At 47.8% G+C, this 18,987-nt stretch overlaps 2 protein-coding genes across 2 annotated transcripts in view; one reads left to right on the forward strand and one right to left on the reverse strand.

Annotated features, from left to right (window-relative positions):
* Positions 1–28: 28 nt before the first annotated feature.
* On the forward strand, positions 29–2,459 carry PEBP1 (phosphatidylethanolamine binding protein 1). Its single transcript, XM_075516716.1, has 4 exons — positions 29–214; positions 587–696; positions 1,316–1,416; positions 1,856–2,459. Exons 1-4 carry the CDS (start codon positions 80–82, stop codon positions 2,071–2,073), a joined length of 564 nt encoding a protein of 187 aa, XP_075372831.1. The 5' UTR covers positions 29–79; the 3' UTR covers positions 2,074–2,459.
* A 1,795-nt stretch (positions 2,460–4,254) lies between these two features.
* TAOK3 (TAO kinase 3) overlaps positions 4,255–18,987 on the reverse strand; it is a 97,309-nt gene continuing 82,576 nt past the window's right edge. Inside the window, exons 17-23 of the mRNA XM_075516723.1 lie at positions 12,545–12,781; positions 11,778–11,906; positions 10,610–10,813; positions 7,604–7,843; positions 6,488–6,700; positions 5,853–6,035; positions 4,255–5,695 (exon numbers count right to left, since the gene is read on the reverse strand). Coding sequence (XP_075372838.1) covers positions 5,534–5,695; positions 5,853–6,035; positions 6,488–6,700; positions 7,604–7,843; positions 10,610–10,813; positions 11,778–11,906; positions 12,545–12,781 — 1,368 coding nt within the window. The 3' untranslated portion in view covers positions 4,255–5,533. The remainder of the gene's footprint in view (positions 5,696–5,852; positions 6,036–6,487; positions 6,701–7,603; positions 7,844–10,609; positions 10,814–11,777; positions 11,907–12,544; positions 12,782–18,987) is intronic.

Raw genomic sequence — 18,987 nt, forward strand, 5'->3', positions numbered from 1 at the left:
TCCAATGGTAGCGGGGGGCGGGCCGAGCGTGGGTTGGGCGGAGCTGGCGCAGTGCGCGGAGCGGAGCGGGGCAGCAGCCATGCCGGTGGACCTGGGGCTGTGGAACGGGCCGCTGAGCCTCGCCGAGGTGGAGCAGAAGCCGGCGCACCCGCTGCGGGTCAAGTATGGCTCCGTGGAGATAGACGAGCTGGGCAAGGTGCTCACGCCCACTCAGGTGAGCAGGGCCCGGCCCCGCGCCCGGGGGTGTGTCGCACGGGGGCGCGGCAAAATGGCGGGAGGTGGCCGGGCCTCTTGCGCCTTCGCTCTGGCAGCCCCCGTCGGAGCCTCCCCGGGTGCGGGGGAGGAGAGAGGGGCCCGGCTTTGCTGCCCGTTCTTGCACGGGGGTGGCGCGGTCGGGCCTGGTTCCGTCCTGCAGGAGAAATCCCGGCGGCTGGGTGCGCGCTGGCATGAATGGCCTTGAACTCCTCGGGTGTTGCTGCTTGCGCTGGTCACACGTGGCCTCCATGTGCAGTGCTGCTGGCTGGCACAAGCCGCCTGGTGCGGGCAGCAGGGCTGGCTGCTCGTGCTAATGCTGCCATCCCTCCAGGTCCAGCGTCGCCCCACCAGCATTGAGTGGGATGGCTGCGATCCGCAGAAGCTCTACACCCTGGTTCTCACAGACCCAGATGCTCCCAGTAGGAAGGACCCAAAGTTCAGGTAAGGGGGGTGGGCAACTCCCTATCTTGCCTGGAGAAAATGGAGCATCCCTTGTGGTCTGAGCAGAAGCTTAGAAGGAGGTCGAGAATGTGCTCTGCCTAAGGTGCAGCATGGAATCTGTGGCTTGGGATAGAAACAGTGTCCTTGCACCTCTCCTTGAGACAAGGACAGCATGGGGAGGAGCAGCTGCTTTTGCCAGGGTTGTTTGGAGGTCTGTTGTAGCTTGGAGAAACACAGCATTGGCTGCTCGCTCTAATGTGGTACGTCTGTGAGTTGGAATTAGGTCTGTCAGTGCTAGCAGTGGAGTCTTAAACTTGGGACCAGCTCACCTTTCTCAAATCAGGCTTGGAAGCGTGTGGAGTACCGCTCTTAGGGGTCCAGCTCTGGGTTTCCTGGAGCTGCAAGTCAGGATGACAGAGCTGGTTTTGACAGGCTCTGCATCCTGAAGGAAGCAGTACCTGCTCTAGGACTGCTTTGCATTGGGCAAACCAGGAATGGCAGCCATTAGATTCAGTCACCCGACAGTGACAACCTTGCAGAAAAGCAGCAGCTTGGAGTAATGATCGGTCTTAGCTGGGGCTGTGATGCAGTCTGATTGTTTTTTGCCTTTTCCTTTCAGGGAATGGCACCACTTCCTGGTGACCAACATGAAAGGCAACGATGTGGGGAGTGGGACTGTGCTGTCAGATTACATCGGCTCAGGACCTCCCAAAGGAACAGGTCGGTACCTGGCTGCAGCTGCGTGTGGATCAAATGCGGTGCGCAGGGGAGGCCTGCAGAAAGCTGGCTGCCAGCTCGGAGGGCGCTGCGTGGCTGGGCAAAAGGGTGTGCTGTGCTGCAGAAACAGCCCACGCAGGACTGCCTGCACGCCTATGCATAACCACGGCCAGCACAGGCACGTGTTGCCGCTGTCCCCTTGCTGTCTGGTGACAGGCCCGTGCTGTTCTGCCTGCAGTTGCCTGTTGGGGGGAGCAGCGACCTAGGCGGGACACAAGCCATTCAAGCATACCTAGTGCATCTTCTCTAAGCTCCTTTAGCTCCCTCATACTTGGCCTTCTGATCCTTCTGTTTCCCTGCGCTCCTGGGGTCACGTCAGAGCAAACCTTAAACGCAGGAGTTGCAGGTGGCTGGCACTTGTAACACTGTCTCATCCCCACAGGGCTGCACCGCTACGTGTGGCTGGTGTACGAGCAGCCGAAGCAGCTGACCTGCAACGAGCCCATCCTCTGTAATCGCTCTGGTGACAAACGAGGGAAGTTCAAGGTGGCTTCTTTCCGCAGCAAGTATGCACTGGGGGTGCCGGTGGCTGGCACTTGCTACCAGGCAGAGTGGGACGACTACGTGCCGAAGCTCTATGAGCAGCTGTCGGGGAAGTAGGGTGAGGGGACCTGAAGAAGCACTGTGCAGCACCCCCGGCGACCAGGCTGGTCAGAGCATGTCGCTGTAGTTTTGTTTGATTAGTGAGGTGAACCCAACTGCTCCCGCACTGACCACTGGAACTGTAACCCTGTCGCTGGCCTGAACCTGCTTCTGTGTCGGTGTGGTCCCGACCTGTGCTGTGCTTCAGCTGACTCATGTAGGTACAGGCGATCGCTAGCTAGACGAGCTTCTGACAAGGTGTCCCTGTAAGGGCCACCTCCTCCACGCTGACCTGCTTAAGAGAAACCAAAACCTTTACAAATTAGCGTCACTTCAGAGCGTCTCTGCTGTACTGCAGTGGTATTATGCAGCAGTGGTGTGGGTACAGAACCACTCCTGGGTTGGTGCTGGCTGCATAGTCGCCCCTTTCCAGGAGAGAGGACATGGCAGTCTAAGGGAAACTCTTCCCTCCCCCCCCCCCCCCCCTTTTTTTTTTAAATTTCTTTTTACCCTCAAGTATTTGGCCAGTGCCTCTACTTCACTGAAGTGAACCACTAAAGTAGTGAAGGGATAGCTGGTAGAAGGAGGCAGGGAAGCTGGTTTATAGCATTACCTTCTGTTCTCTGTTGCCACTCAAAGCTGAGAGACCACTTCATTTTGTTCTAATTCTGTTGTGACCTGATGTTAGTGTGCTGTTTGCTCACAGTGCAATTAAAAACTTACCCAGGCGGATGGTGTGGTTGTCTTCTTGGGGGACGAGGGGAGTGCTTACAGGAGCAGCTTGGCGTCATCGCGTTCCTTTCTTCCTCCTGACGTGAAGAGGCTGGACCCTCTGACAGGAGCTCCGCTCCCCTGGCAGTGCTGCCTGAAACAAGCGCTGATGCTGGGGGAACGCAGCTCAAAGGGGTCATGTCTTTCTCTCTAACAACCTACCTAGTACAAATTTAAATCTACTCGCCTCAAGGCGCAGCTTGCCGATACAGTAAAGCTTCATGGCAAACGGAGCGCTGGCAGGCTGGAGAGGACGCTTCTTTTTCCAGGGTGTTTCTGAAGCCCCTGTCAGTCAGCAGCAGCAGAGTAATTTATCCCCTGAAACCCTCCCCTCACCTGTTACCAGCCTTGATGGTCCTTGCAGCTCCCAGGTCTGTCCTGTCCCTCGGCCAGCTGCGGGGAGCAGAGCCAGCTGTTACGGAGCCCTTCCACCCCCTCGGACAGCCTCCCTGGGGCTGAGGGAGCCCGGTGCCTTTAGCCCGTGCTTGGCAGCCGGCAGAGGAGCTGGTCCCTGCCTGTCCCGTGGCCTCCTTCCCTCCACCCAGCAGGTGCAGCTCTGCAGGAGCCCACACCACCGCAGCCGAACCCCGACTGCGGATTCCAGCTCCTGTGGGAAGCACCACCAGCTCTACTGACCTGAAGCCGCTTCCCAGCCAAGCTGCAGGGTCGCGGTTGTTTTCCTGATCCTCCAACAGCTTGCAGCGAGGCCTGGTGGTGCCTCCCAAGCGCTTAAAGCAGAAAATGAACCTTTGGTCCAGTCTGACATCTTCAAAAGGTTAAAAAAGATGAAGCCAATGTAATTCTACTTGATGGAACTAGAAGCCCTCCCCCTTTTTTAAGCTACTTCCTTTCTCAAAGGTCTGCACCCAAGTGGTCTGAGAAACAGGTATCAAAAGCCTCAGCACGCTGCAGCAAGGGCCTGTAAAAATCAGAGTGACTCTTAACTATGAGGGGTGGTTGGCTTCTGCCCCAAGGAAGTTCTTCAACCCAGCGATCAAAACATTTAAAGAGGATGGGTGGTTTTTCAGGAGAACATCCCCAACTACTCAAGACCACGATGCACGAGACTAAGCGTACCAGGTGGGTGGAGACGTGCTTGAACAGCCGTACTGCGCTGTGCTCAGCAAGGGGGGTCCATCTTGGGCCTTCTCAGGCTGGAAGCAGGACACGAAAAATAAGCCACAACCCATTAGCCTAAAAACCTCCGCTGTCAAGACAACCAGGTTTGGAGCAGAGCCCCCGGGGTTCCTCCAGCCCTGCTGGCACAGCCCCAGCTGAAGGAGGGGGCTGGAGGGACACCTCACCCCTTCGGGGGGCCACCAGAGGCGTGCTGGTGGAGGCGGAGTGGGCCACCTCCCCTGTTCCCACCTTCAGACTCTGCCGGGGACGGGCCACGAGCCGCTCCTCCCACAATGAGACAGCGAGGCGTTGTGATGAACACTTTTATTTACAAATATAATTAAAAGCTCTGACAGTTATTCATGCTCTTCCTTGGAACCTGAAAAATGTTTTTGTTGTTTTGTTGGGTTTTTTTGTGTGGGTTTTTTTTTTTTTTAAAGTGCATGCAAAAGAAGTAAAGCCTTTTTTTTTAATCTTTTTATTGTAAGAAAATACACAGTTTGAAAGTGTGAATAATGCAATATTTATGACCAAGATCATGGGGTTGGGGGTGGACTTGGGGGAGGAACAAAAAAAAAAAAAAAAAAGAAAAGAAAAGGGCTGGGGATGATCCGACAGACAGTGTTGAACTCCAAGTACTGAACCGGAGAGTGGGCGGGGTGGGTGGGAGCAGGAGGGAAGGGGGGAAAGAAGTAAAAAAATTTTTGATCAGAGAAACAGTTAAAATACAATATGAAAATAAGTAAAAGCTCTCCTTAAATTCCTTCTATACACAAAATACACGATTTGACAAAGCCCAATTTGTGCTACTGGGATCCCGTGGGCTCATTTAAGTGTATTCACATTCTCTGCGACAGCAGAAAATGATTATGATACAATCAAGAATATGCCGAGGGCCGAGGTCTCATCCCCGCCTGGCATGGTTCTTCTAAAAATCACCAGATCTTCGCCCCGCCCCTCCCCACCCCCAAAAAAGTAATAATATGTCACCACTGATATGTACATCACGATTAAGTTTTTTTTCTGTAAAATGTATCAAATTTCTCAATCTTTAATAAAATTTTTTATTATTTAATTATTCCTGATGAATAAATACCAAAAAAATAAAAATAAAATAAAATTATGCAGCAGCTAGTTAAGGTAAGGCTGCGGATTTAGTCTCTCTCCCCCTGGGTTTGTATATATCATTTGATTATTATTTTTTTTGCTTGTACTTTCATTGATTGGTGGCAAAATGAGTGATTGCTCAAAAGCAACATACATCCACTTTTTTTTTTTTTCCATTAAAATTGTCTCCAAAGTTTTCACTGAAACATTTTTAATCATTGCACAGAGACATCAATACTGTGACATACTATGGAAAAGACCACCAGGAGCTGTCCTGCACCGGGACTTGACACAGGGGGAAAGGGGGCCCCTGATGGAGTAAGAATATACAGGCACTAGTCCGACACGATGTCAGTAAGAGAGACAGAAAGAGAGAGAGCACGCCCGTTAACATGGGGAATGTTGGTTTTGCAAGTTTTATCGTTATTTTGTTTGCTTTTTGTCTTTTGTTTTTGTTTTTGAATGGCAAAGAAATTTAATCTCATCTATAGTCCTCCTTGGGATATTCTAATGTGACCAAATTCCCAAAGCCCATTCGCAAGCTCTCCATGTCAAACGTTTCAATCTCTCGCTCCTGCCTTTCCAACAGAAACTTTATCCTCTCGCTGCGTTCCTTCTGGAGGGCGGCTAGCTCCTCTTCAATCTGAAAGAAGCACAGTCAGCAGCCCCTTAGCAGAGACGACCGCCCTGGGTACGGCAGCTCCCGGCCGGGTGGCACCGGCTGTGCCGCGCCGACCCCGTATCCGAGGCGAGATCGGCACCCGTAACCAGGTACCCCCGGCAGCCCACCCAAAACATACCTTCTGTTCAAGATGTGCCCTGCGCAGTGACACCCGTTGCTCCAGCTTCTGGAGTTCTCTTTCATGCTGTGCTTCTGTCTGCATCTTAATTTTGCTCTGGTATGCGTTGAGCAGCTCCATCTCCTGCTGGAGTTGCAGTCTCAGGGCTTGGCATTCTGCTTCTTGGGTCTCATCCAGCCGTAGCTGTAAGATCGTTGGGAAAACAACATTCAAACCTCCACCAGTAACTTCTCTGCTCCGACGCTAGCGACGCACTGCTCTTCCTTCTCAAAGCTGGGGAGCCTCTGGTGTTGGTGGCAGAATGAGAAAGCAGGGAGGGCTTCATAAACAGCTGCCTCCCCACTCAAACGGAGGCAGGAGCCAGAGAAGATCCAATTCTAAAACCCCAGCATGCGAGGGTCAGCAGGGAAAGGATGCGTGTTCTGCGGGATGCTTATTACAAGAGGGAAAGGGCCGCCTGATGCATTACTTAAAACAGTTGTTATAAACACAACTGCATCGCTAACCATCCAGCAGCTAGGACAGGAAGAACACAGCGTGCCGCAAGGACTGACGGCCCGGCTGTACCCCACCTCCACGCACCTCGGTCAGGGACCCCTCACCCAGGGACAGGAGGTGCCGGACGCTGCACCTACCGCCTGTGAGGCCATCATCTCGTTGATGCTCTGCTCATACTGCTCTGCCAGGATGGCGAGCTTCCTCGTCTGCTCGTCCTTCAGACTCTTCAAAATTGTCTTGTGCTCACTCTTTGGAGTTACTTCCAGCTGGTGATTCTTCAGTGCTTTATACTGCTTAGTTTGCACTTTGCATGTGTCCTGGAACTGCTTTTTGATCTGCATTTCCATAGCCTGCCAAGGAAGGAACGATGTGAAGAGCACGAAGAGCTTTGGGAATGGAGAGGTTATAGTACATCCACATGGGCGGGCTGGGGAGAGACAGCTGCTCTAACAAGCAGCATCGGCTCAGGGCCTGCTTCAGCACTGACCACGGGCCTGGGCCAGGAACAGGATCCACCAAGCCCTCCTCAGCCCAGGGCATCTCCATCTTCTACCCCTGCTTCCTGCAGGTCGCCCAGCCCATCACCCTGCCACCTGCCTCTCAAGAAGCGTTTGCTTTTTCAAGGCCTCCCATTTTGCTACCTCACCAAGGCCTCCACAAGCTGCCTCCTCTACCTCGACCACGTGCTACACGGAGACTGCAGGTCTGAGAACTAGCAAGGGTGTGACAAAGTGAAAAAAAGCAACGTGCCTTTTTGGATGTTCAGAGGAGGAACAGAAATCTCCCACAGCGAGCAGCTCAGAGGTTTCTAATCAACCTGCAGCTGAACTGGGACAGAGCACAGTGCTCAGCACACCCATGTTCTCTCTCTCTTGACTTTGAAAGCGAGGAAGTATCACCCAACCCCTTTCCATATCAAGGTTTATAGGCTGACACCAGCAAGGGCCTGAAGAAAGCACAGCTCATCAGAAGCAAATTCTGTAATACTTTGCCAAGGACTAGCCTATTTTTACCCAGCAGCCTCAATCAGTGCGGCACTTAAAAAATCCTCAGTGAGCTCTTTGCTATAATAGCCTGCAACTTATACCAGAGCAGCCCTGCACAAAGGAAAGGGATGCAAGGGAGAGCACACAGTGCTGGTGGAGAACGCTGGTTCTGCAGCACGGATGCTGCACGGAGGAGGCAGCAAGCACACAGACCAGCCTGCCCGGCAGGACAGAGGTTGGAAGAGGAGGAAGGAAAGCTTCCAGCACCTTCAGATTCTTTGGTTGCTGCCGGAGCTCCATGAAATGCTTCCTGTGCAGCTCCCGCTCTCGCCGCTTGTTGTATTCCAGCTGGTTCTCGAGCTCAGTCTGGTGCTGCAGCCGGATCAGGTCCATTCGCAGCTTCTGCAGCGTGTGCAGCTGCCTGTACTCCAGCTCGCGCGTCGACTCATCGTGCCGGATCAGCATGGCATGCTCCATTTCCTTCTGTGTCCGCTTCTTGTTTAACTCCTGCACAAGAGGACAGCAGAGCACAAGACAAAAGCTGAGGAGTGATTCTCTCTGCCCCGAGATGCAGTAGCTGAGTTTGTGGGGCTGGGTGTCCTGGTCACTCCTCTCGACGACATGAAGGACTTCCATGTGCCACAGGGAAACACAAACCCAGCAGCACGATGGGAACGTTAATGAAGTGGCCACCTAGCATCCATCCCTCCCCCTGTAACCTGCTCCTCTGGCAGCTCCTGATCACCCAGGGAGTCTCCAGCAGGTGGCACTGGGACCACACGCAAGCTCTCTGTGACTGCTGAGAATCATAGAAGTTTTTAATAAATACATCCTGGGGTGCTCAGAGCTGGAGCGTCTGGGCTGGGGTGACTGACAGAACCAGGGGCTCTTATTTGTCTGTTTTAGATTACCCTGAGCCCCTGCTAGGCACTGGGAGATGACGCTTTTCTCGCGTCACTTATACTAGAATGGCCAAAGCAGAGGTGAACAGCTCCAACACACCACATCAGGTAAGAAAGACAGTTTGATCTACCACTGTGTACACGTGGTTTTTGGCCCCAGGCGCAGCATGTTTTTTAAAATGAGGATACAGCCCGAGCCTCACACAATTCTGCAATGTGCACGTAAAAGCTCCTGCACATGGTGCCCTGCAGTCTAGGAAAACCTTCCCTAGTTACAAGCTAAGGAAGAGGAAGATACCGGATTCTCTCCCCGATTACTGCTTAGTATTTCTGTCTCGAGGTATCAGCAACAACCTGTGGAGCATGGAGCTGAATCCAGCTCAGTCAAGCAGCTATTACAGCTGTACCCCTTGCTGATATTTGGTGACCTTCACAGATGGTCTGCTGGTACGTCTCAGTTTCAGCTCTCAGGTTTACAAACTCATCGCTGTGCTTCATGCTAGACTAAGACGGGCACAGCAGGGGCTGCCTCACACTACGCACAGGCACAGTGCCCAGCACAGGGAGGGCCCAGTGTTGGCTCAGTCTAACAAGTTTCTGCAGTAGAAGCAAAAAAAAAAAATCAAAAAAAAAAATCTATTTATTCTGAGTTGTTGCTTGCATGTTGTAATCCTGTTGTAATTCTCAACATCAGCACCTGCAAATAGGCCCTTCAGCCCCTTTGGCTGTCACAACTGTGACAGGTTTAAGCTAGGAGGATGGGGAAGGAAACAGGGCCAGGTCTTGTCTCTGCATTCTTGGCCATAAGGATGTTGCACATGCTTACATTTAAGCAAAACTTGCACCTTGACAGCCAGGATCAAAAATTAGATCTACTGGTGTGCTGAAATAATTTCCCACTTGCGCAAAGGCAGGTAGCACGCTCAGACAGCATGTCAGCCCACGCAGTGAGCTGTGGCATTTGTGCCTTCATCTTAGGACAGGACAACCAGCTTCTCTTGCGCCCATCGCACACCTGATTTCAGCTGACAGCATGAACAAACAGAGGCACTCCACTTCTGACAAACGCTTTCCCATTTATACAAAAAGAACCTCTGTAGTTACTTAAAACATCAAGAAAAAACTTTCTTGAAGTGTTGTTTACTTCAGCTGTCTGATCCAGTGAATTTGAACTAGTTATGAGGGACGTTATCTTCAGGAAATAAACACTTAGATCATTCTGAAAATTGGCTCTCAAGAGCTTAAATGCAGGAGCTCAAAGGAGCGTTTCCTGGTTAAAGTACCATGCTAGGTAACTGAATTCTGTTCTCATCCCTGCCACAGAGCTTATATGCTGTGATAAGGGTGCCCAAATCTGATTTTTCACAATCATTCATTTTTAGGGTGTCCGAGTTGAGATGTCTGGATGTGATTTGCAAAGCAGCTGAGCAGCCCCAGGCACATCTGAAGTCAAGGGCAGCAAAGCTGTGAACAGGTAAAATACAGGGCAATGTTAAGTACACTGGAAAATTTGATGGTAGCAGACTATGTACATGATTATTAGAAATTTTTCATCACTCACGCTCAGCCTTTACTAAAATACCTTCTCATCTGATAGCCTTTATCCAAAAATAACATTCATGAAGAACTCAGAAACTACAGTGACTACCATAGAAAAATCGACAAGTAATAATTCTTTCTCCAAAGTGGTATTTGACTACAGGCAGCCTGTAAGGCAAGGGTTAATAACTAATGAGGAAAAGCAAGACGTTGAATAGCTTCTCATTAACAGACTATCGCCCATTCCGTGCACCAATCTGAACAGAGCCCAATGGAAAAGCAACATCTGATTATTTGTAGACAGCCAGAATGCAGACACAAATGAGGATTGAATTTTTGGTATTTCTTACATTTGTAGTATTTCATTCTGCAACCTTAATATTGTTCTTTTAAGGTTATTACTGGTTTATTACACGTATTTCAACTGTGTAAGTTTTCTTTAGCCAATAAGTAGAACTCCTCACGTGATGCCCCTTCAGCCATCCCACAAGTGGCCCTAGCACTCCACGTGGCACAAACTGCCCTGTGCTGTGAAAGAAACCCAACAGAATCCCCCAAAATCTAATGCCCAGGAGCTCAGATGAAGCATCTGACCCAGAGTGGGTGGCCCGCATAATGTTTCTGCCTGCAAGTCAACTATGCCACCCCTCCTCAGTTAATAAAAGCAGCCACAGCTGTGTGGAAAACTATTTCCCAAAACACAGTTCCTATATTTTTCTCAGTTCTGTTTTGCAACTGGAAACAGGAAGATCTAATGTCAGTCAAACTGTTTTACGGACATGAAGCTAACAATTAAAGAAATGCTTGGGAAAGGAAGTGAAGAGTGCCATACTTCCCGAATGTTCTGCTGCTCCATCTCGTGCCGCTTGATCATCGTTTTTCTCTTGAAGAAACGGCAGTTTTTGTCATAGTAGAGTCTCTGCTGGCTGAGGAGATGGGCCTCTTCTTCAGCCTGTGTGTGCTGCAGGTTCTCTTTATGTTTGGATATTCTCTCTTGCTTCTCTTTCTTCGGCGTGCTGTGGTCCTCATTCATTTCCTGCACGTATACAGGGTCAAAAACAAGACTTCCCTTAGGATCACAGCGACACAGGACTTGGAGGACCTTCACTCACTGACTACTCCTCTGCCATTCAGTTCACGAAAGGACACCAAAATCCTGACTACACCACCAGGTACCAGCAGAACCAGACTCGTCACCTGACCATGTCCAGCCCTACCGCCTCTGGAATTGTATTGTGACCCACCAAGAGGAGGACAAAAAGTGGCCATTAAACACGAACATCTCAGGGGCTAAACAGCGCAGCAATGAAAAGACAGTAACACGCCACTGCAGGGGAGGCTCTGCCTGTCCAGGAAAGAGAATGGGTCAAACCCCTCGGCTCCCTTCCCAGCTCTGCACCTGTTTTGCAAAGGAGTCCAGCTTGGGCTTAAGTTTTATTTCAACAGAACTCATGCTCGATTCTCTCTCGAATCATACCTAACAGGGCTCCTTGCTATTCATTTTCTCACCTCTACATTCTGAACAGCAAATGATTTTGTGATGTGGTGGGGATGCTGTACTTAAGTAATGCAATTGGGGATAGATAAACTATATACTAAGTTACTTCTTTTTCTAATTCATGTAAGCGATCGCAGGGCTTTTAGTCAAGTGATATCTAAATGGCTGCTCTGATTACTTACAGCTTTAGCAAAAAAAAAAAAGATGAGGAAAAAAGGGAAGAAGAATTCTCTATAAAGTCCCATTTTTCCCTCATCACCCTTGGTTTCAAAGATTCTGCTCTACAGCAAATTGTGAAGGCACCTATAGCACCCTTAGAGATTATTCTAGAAATGCTGCCAGATGCTCCCGGTTCCTGAGAGTTTACTTGCTGAGAATCTAAATTTGCTTCCAAGCATTACAATACCCCCTAAGCCCCTGGGCTGGCCCAGGTTTATCAAAATAAAAGTCTAGTTCATGTTCATTCCACACCCCTTCAGCCCTGAAAATGATGGTTTCTTGCCTCTTTAATCTTTTCCTTGCAAAGCTTGTATTGTTTCTTCTGACTTTCTAAAAAGGTCGCCAGGTCTTTCTTTTGCTGAGCCAAAATCTGTTGCTGGAATTTCTTTTCATCTGCTGCAGCGGCCTTTGCCTGCAAGGTACAGAGAGGGACAAAAAAAAAAAAAAAAGAAAAACCCAAAGGGTGAGGGAGCAGGTACTGAATCCAGCACAAATCAGTCTTCTTTTGTGCATTTTTTGGTCTGTCATTCTCCCATCACTGTACTAGACAAAGCCATGAGTATTTAGCTACATGAAAGCTGCTTGCACAAAAAACCCGTAATGCCCACATACATTTAAGAGTTTCCTCATGCTTCTTATCGCTCCACCAAAACCACCCCAGAGGGTAACACCCCACTAGTTTACCATATGGATTAACACATTGATTTTTAAACAGACTGAGTAACAGCAGCAAGCTTTGTCACTGTCTCAGCCAGGAGGCAGAAGCCCCCTCCAGAGTCTCCACAGAGTTTGTCCCTCTCTTTTAGCCGCCTGTCAGTAGCTACAGTATTGGTCGATGCCAATGGAGCGCCCATCATCAGGAAGGTGATGGGCACTTGTAGCTGTGAAGCTATTTCACAAAACTGGCCAGAAGCGCTCCAGACAGTAACCATACAGTGCACTCAAGAATACGGTTTTAAGCAGTACTTGCACAGCCTTCTCCTAGAGATCTGGTACGCATCTCTCCCCCTGATCTTCTTGTACAGCTAGGGACCCTGTAACTCTACTCACCTCTTTCTCCATCACAGCCACTTGCTTCTTGGCCAGCTTCTCCAGCTCAATGGACGAGTTGTTGGCATGCGTCTCCACCTCCTTCTGCAGCTTGAGGCGGTGCTCGTCCATCTCGGCCTTCAACTTGTTTTCCAGGGCGATCAGCTGCTTCTGGTGCTGGCGCCGCATCCGCTTATATCCTGACATCTGTTCCCGCAACTCGTTCTCCTGCTCATGCTCATGGATCTGTCTTGTAACCTGATGTCAGGAAAAGGGGAAGAAGTGCTACATGGCCTTCTTCACAGACAAGCTGTCTCCATATTAGCTGCTTACCTGTAAACCAGACCCTGCTGCTTTGCTCTACTCTTAGAAATGAACTTTCAGGGAATGCTGTTCCAGGTTTCAAAGGGTGCTACTGTTTAATATCACAAACCAGGCCATAAGGTTTCTCTCTCTTGATTTCTAACACCCCCCCCCCCCCCCCCCCCATCTTTAATGAGGATTTTTTGTGCATTTTCAGTAACAGAGCAGAAAAATGTCATGTTACAAATAAAAGAAACAGCAGGTTACTTCTGGACACAAAGGTGGCTGCTGGACAACCTTCTTCAGACACAGGACTCAAATCGTGAGGGTGACATGGACTTATAAGATGGCATCCATTTTAAGAAACCCCCCAACCCACCCACCCTTTCCTTCCTCCCCCCGTCACCATGGTTCCAATTCAGTCCCTCAGTACCTATTTTCTGCAACGAGTAGCTTCCTTCAAAATTTCTTCTTGAAATTCAAGAGGATGGCAGACTGAGCTCATTCCCTACTGGAACTGAAAGTTTTCTAACAAGGGAACGCTGTTCTGGAACTGTGTGCTCTTAACAAGATTGATCAGATGGTCTAAGCAGATTTTAAACCCTGCTCAGCTGAAACAAACTCACAAGTTCTACATTCATTTCCATGCCTAAGTGCATCCATGTGAAAGGAGGAAAACACTCCAGTAAGGTGTGCCAAAAATTTTCAGAAGAAAATGCAAATGGTAATGCTTCCGTTTCAAAGGAAAAAAGTGTCCAAGACTGATGTTTTTATTTTCTATACAGTCCCAGGAACTTCACATATAAAGATCTGCTGGTATTTTATGATAGACCTGGGAGCCAAAAGCTGGAGCTCTTAGTACATGTGTAGAGCTGCGGTCCCTGATTCTGTACAAGGGGACCTCTCCCTTTCACACTTAACAAGTATGAAGCAAAGAGCTCAGCCCTTTGAAGGTGATCATCGAAGCTTTATGAACCAACAGTCCTTCCTGCAGTCTGCAAGAGCCCAGCCTTCCTGATGAATTTCTCCGTAGCAGTCAAGGGGAAAAACTGGCACCTACTACATTACTGCTGTCATTCGAAGGCTATTTTTCAGAGATCTTCAGAGTAAGTTCAGACGTAGGATGGGATGCACCTACAGACCTGAGAAAGCTCAAGTTCAACAGAAGACGAGCAGCTGCTTTACCAAGCAGCAAACCAAGTCCACTTGCTGGCAGCCCTGTGCTTCAGGACTAGTAGCTGATAAGAAGCAGTGATCAAGTAAGAGCTCTAAAATCAACAAGCATGTTTAACAACACAACTGATGTGTCACCCAAGGCAGACAGCATACTGCCACCCGTCTCAGCTCAAATGACTACCAACACTTGGGAGGGGTGTGAAGAGGAGGCTAGGAAGAGCCTTGCACAGCCTTCACCTTGAAACGGATTAACAACAACTTCCAGTAAATAGTTACCAACCAACATAATTATAGCCAGAGTCGCAGAATAGAAACAAGACATGAAAGGATGAAACTACTGAAGTGGACGGCCTCTGTTTTCCCCCCATCCCTTCCAAAGACAACCCCAGAGAGGAAACAAACCATCTAATTGCAAAGACAACAAAGAATTAATCTGACTACAGTGCTGTGTCAGACTCCATTGCCAGGAAATGCCAATGGTGGGTTCACCACATTAGTGAAGTCAACCATCAACTATGAGGTAAGTGATGATGCATAAATCACATCCTCCTTGTACAAGGAATTTTGGGATGTTATTTTGAAGTTGACTAGATTAAATATATACTTACACCTCAGCAATTGGTGTAACATAGCAGCCTTCAAATGCTTGAGACTAGGTAATGAAAACAGACCCAAGCCAGATACCAGCAATATGAGAGATTGTAGAAATGGCTACAGAAACACAAACACAGTATTAGCCCTGTGTATTGCTATAGTTCAAAAAGCTTTTTTTTTTTTTTTTTTTAAAGTGTAACAATGACAGCTAATACTTTAATACTTTGCAGAAGCTGGTAAGCATTTGGAAGAACTTGCACATTTCAGTCAAGTTCAGCAAGAATAAGAGCTTTGACAGAAGCTTCCAGGTAATGAAAGTTTCTCTGAGAAGTTATTCAAGTTAATTGTAAGAGACAGATATCAGGTAAGACAGGCAAACCCCCAACATTTCACATATGCCATTTACTACGTTAAATGACATATGACTTGCAGAGAACAGACTTGGTCAGGGACTTGCAGCACGGAGATACAGTAACTACCACGTGGCAGTACGAGATCTTCCTGGATGTGCTATTTTTGAGGCTCGTCCTTTTTCTGAACAGTGGGGCGTTCTGCACGGCACACTTCGTTCCAAGAAGTTGGCAGAACAAAGCAAACAGCAAGAGCATAAGAAAAAAATGGGTCTAAGAATCCACTAGCAACTTTGCCCGTGTCCCCTTTGGTCTAATCTCTAATGAGATTTAGAATGTGCACTTGTTTTATTTACAGCAAAAATCATTAAACTTTTATCCTTATTTTTTTTGCTGCTCGTGTGCACCCCATTTCCAGTTTTGCTCAGCTTGTCTCTATCAGGAGAAGAATTCCATCTTTGAAAGATTTCACATTAGGTCTGGGATATTTATCCCCAACGATAGGATGCAATTACTAATTATAACACTAGCCGGTAAAGACTTTCAGTCACAGCAGAAGATGAGATGTTAAAAAGTCAGAGGAAAACAAAAGCAGCATTTCATTCCTGAAGACAAGAGAGAAGGAGAATGGTAGACTTGGTGGACATTTTGTAGATTTAATGTCTGCATGCTCATGCTAAAGACCTAATTTATCAGCATAATCTCCAATTGAGACCAACACTCTTCAGAACTCCGGCTTCAAAGACAAGGTCTCCAAACGGTGATCTCAGGGTATGGATGAAATTGGAAGAAATTAACATTAGTTACCGAATATGACCAGTTCAGCACCAGAGAAGTACTTCAGACTAAGCATGTCAACACATGAAAGAACGAAGGATTATGGTTTTGAAGATGAAGCCCCTGATGAATGAACAGCTTGAGCGACCATTTTAAAAAGAGAATGTGGGGAAGTTCCAGTAATCACCTTTCTGGTGTTCGTAGACAAAGGCACTTGGAACTTTACAAAGTATTTCACAAACATAATCCCATAGATTATGATGGGAAAAAAAGATGACAACTGAATTGCTCATTGCAAAATTTGTTCTCCACATAACCAGAAAATGTCAGGATGCTTTAAAGCAGAAAACTGCGGTTTCCTGAAGCTGTATTTGAAGCATGTAATAATCAATCAGGTCATCAGCAAAACCAAAAAACCTGTATAAAACAGAACAGCTTTTATTACGGTATGACATTTTCTCAGGTTTTTATCTCTCTGTATCTTTGGCACACACAGAACTAAGAAGAAAGATGCCCTTTCCAACCTACTCCCACAGGCAGTTCACTTGCCATAAAATCCAAACTTTCTCTCTTTCACCCCTCCAAGATTTTTGCTTTACATAAGGAAGTTGGGCTCACAACTTCTCTTCCAAACCAGCAGCTCTTTAGAGTTCCTTTTTCTACGCTGTTTAACCAAGATACTGAACACTCTCCTAAAGGATAGCTATTCTCACCTCTTGATAACCAAACGAAATACCGAGCTCCTCTTTGCTGGACAAGGCAGAGTATTAAGCAAGACGCTGCCAGCAGCCTCTCGCAGCAAGCAAAGAACTTTGAGATGAGAAAACAAGTTCAGTATTTTTAGAGCAAAGATCTATAAAGGCAGCAACCAGATGAGGCCATTAGGAGAAACTCAACCATCTGGAACAAAATGTCATCGCTTCAGGAGAGGGTGCAGGAGAACAGCCATCATGTAAACGTACCTGGGTTTGGAGTCAGACTGCCCTGGTATCATGTTAGTGGCCACATCCAGAGAAGCCTGCTCACACATACCTAGACATTTGGCTTTGCAGACCCAGGATGAGATCACATAATTCTTTTGCTGGCATTTGGATTTCAAAGAGAATGCCAAAGCCTTTGACAGAGTCCACACTACCTGATCTTTCTATGAAGTTTTAAATATTAGATCATTTCATTTGAAAACTGCAAAAGCGGCTATCGAGGAAAAGCATGAGGTGGTGGGCAGTTAAGGGGTCAAGCACGAAAGACATCCAGAAATGCAGATCTGTGCATCTCTGCACATATTTAAAAAACACCTTTCACTTGAAAATGTTGATAGGTGTAGTCTTATCAACATGCAGAACCTCTACTCTTCTTTTTAAGCACAGCTTTCTGAGCTTCAAGGCTTAGATTTCTAGTTGTAACTTTTAATTTATGGATCACTGATGGTCTGCAAAATAATATGGAGATGTAGTAGGTACCTGATCTCCATTTCAGATACTAACTTTCACTGCAACAGCAGAAATATACAGTGCATTTTCCACCACTGTTCCAAGTGAGTGATGGTTACTGTTGCCACAAGAATGTCATTCAGAAAACAAAAAAAAGGGGAGGGGGGAAGGGGGGAGGTTGGTCTACACAATGACCAAAGAGCAAGGTGATTGAGGAAAGAGTGACTATTAAAATTGTTGCTTGAATTATGACCAAAGGTAAGCTCCTTCAGCTTTCTTAACCACATTTGCTCATTTTTTCTTTTTTTTTTTTAACCTGAGTAATACCAAAGCATCACTGAAAGACTAGAAAGTTATAGTCACAACCTGTTGCTTTGTGGATAGCCCATTCACTATTTTATCTAGAAGCCTGTCCAGCTTCCTTATTCACGTGATGCTTTTGCAGAGCAACAGGGCAGGAGAATCACACTTAAAATCACTGCACATCTGGAGCGTAGAGCTGTCTAATGTAGTTCTCCTGTCTGTAACCCTTACGCTCGCTGAAACTACTTGAACTTGTTTTTGCTAAGAGATCCAACTTCCAAGTTGAGAGCACCCTTTTAGAAATGCCAGTCTTTCCTCCACCTGCAATACCTTGATCTAAAGGTGAATAACAAGGGCTTGAGGGCCCAGGACCCAGGACTCCACCAGCAGGAACATGCACAGCCCCCAGCCCCCAGCCTCAGTGCTTTTCCTCTATAATGCTGCCCTCCTCTCATGTTGGGGGGGTGGTGTTCAGCAAATCCCACAAGCAGAAGTTTTTACACCCAAATATCATCCCATATTATTGAATTTGGGGTCAGAACTCCCTTTTTCTGATTCTCTGCAATTACAGGCTACCTGATGCTCTCAACTGCGTAACCTTTCTGTGCCCAGGAAGTGGCACCCAGCTGCTGAGAAACCAACTGATGGTCAGCAGCAGCGATGTAGAGAACCATCAAAGCATGCTGGTTTGCTTAGTTTTTAACACTGTGGGATCTTGAGCACCCATTCATATAGGATTGATTTTTTCAAGATGCCATTGAAAGAGTAAATTAACACAGCGGGATGAATAAAGTCTGAATTGCTGGTTTCACACTGTAAGTTTCAGACATGTTTAGGTTATTCTCCCCATATCAGCTACATGGCTAACCCTGCCCTCCCCACAGATATTTAAGCAGGAGACCAGAGGGCAGGCATGAGAGAAGTTCTCCCTTGGCCAGGAGAGCAGCAGCATTCAGCACCACTACCCACTGACATAATTCAGCCACCGAGCGGTGATCGAATGCACAGTGATAAAAAAAGCGTGCCGACAGCCACGCCGGCACTTCAAACCCAATCACGTACGCTGGCATTCTTCATGGTCTGTGCAAGAGGTTTCAACTTAGCATTTTTTCCTCTAGATTTCCATTTTGGAACATGAAGAGGTGGAAATGAAAGATTATTAAAGGGAAAGCCCATCACAAGATTAACTGAAATAAAATATTTCTGTTGTAAACACAGGGAAACTTCTCCCCTACTGCATAACCTCAGAACCTAAGGACACAGTAACACCTCCTGTAGTACCAAGGTGGTGCTTTGGGAACTTCCATCTATACTGGGAAGGGGATATGTGTGCATATGATGGGGACAGCAAAGCCTTTGCGTGACACATACTACCATGTGCTTTTCCAAAGGCCTGCTGGATAACATAGTGAGCTAACGGGTGGGGCTTCCCTCTCCCCCAAAAGATACTGTGCTGTGCACGTACTGCTCACCCTAAGTGTGCACCCTAAGGCCTCCCAGCATGAGCCCAGACACACTCCATATCAGAGCA

Source organism: Mycteria americana, chromosome 13, assembly GCF_035582795.1.
Source record: "Mycteria americana isolate JAX WOST 10 ecotype Jacksonville Zoo and Gardens chromosome 13, USCA_MyAme_1.0, whole genome shotgun sequence".
Classification (NCBI taxonomy): domain Eukaryota; kingdom Metazoa; phylum Chordata; class Aves; order Ciconiiformes; family Ciconiidae; genus Mycteria; species Mycteria americana.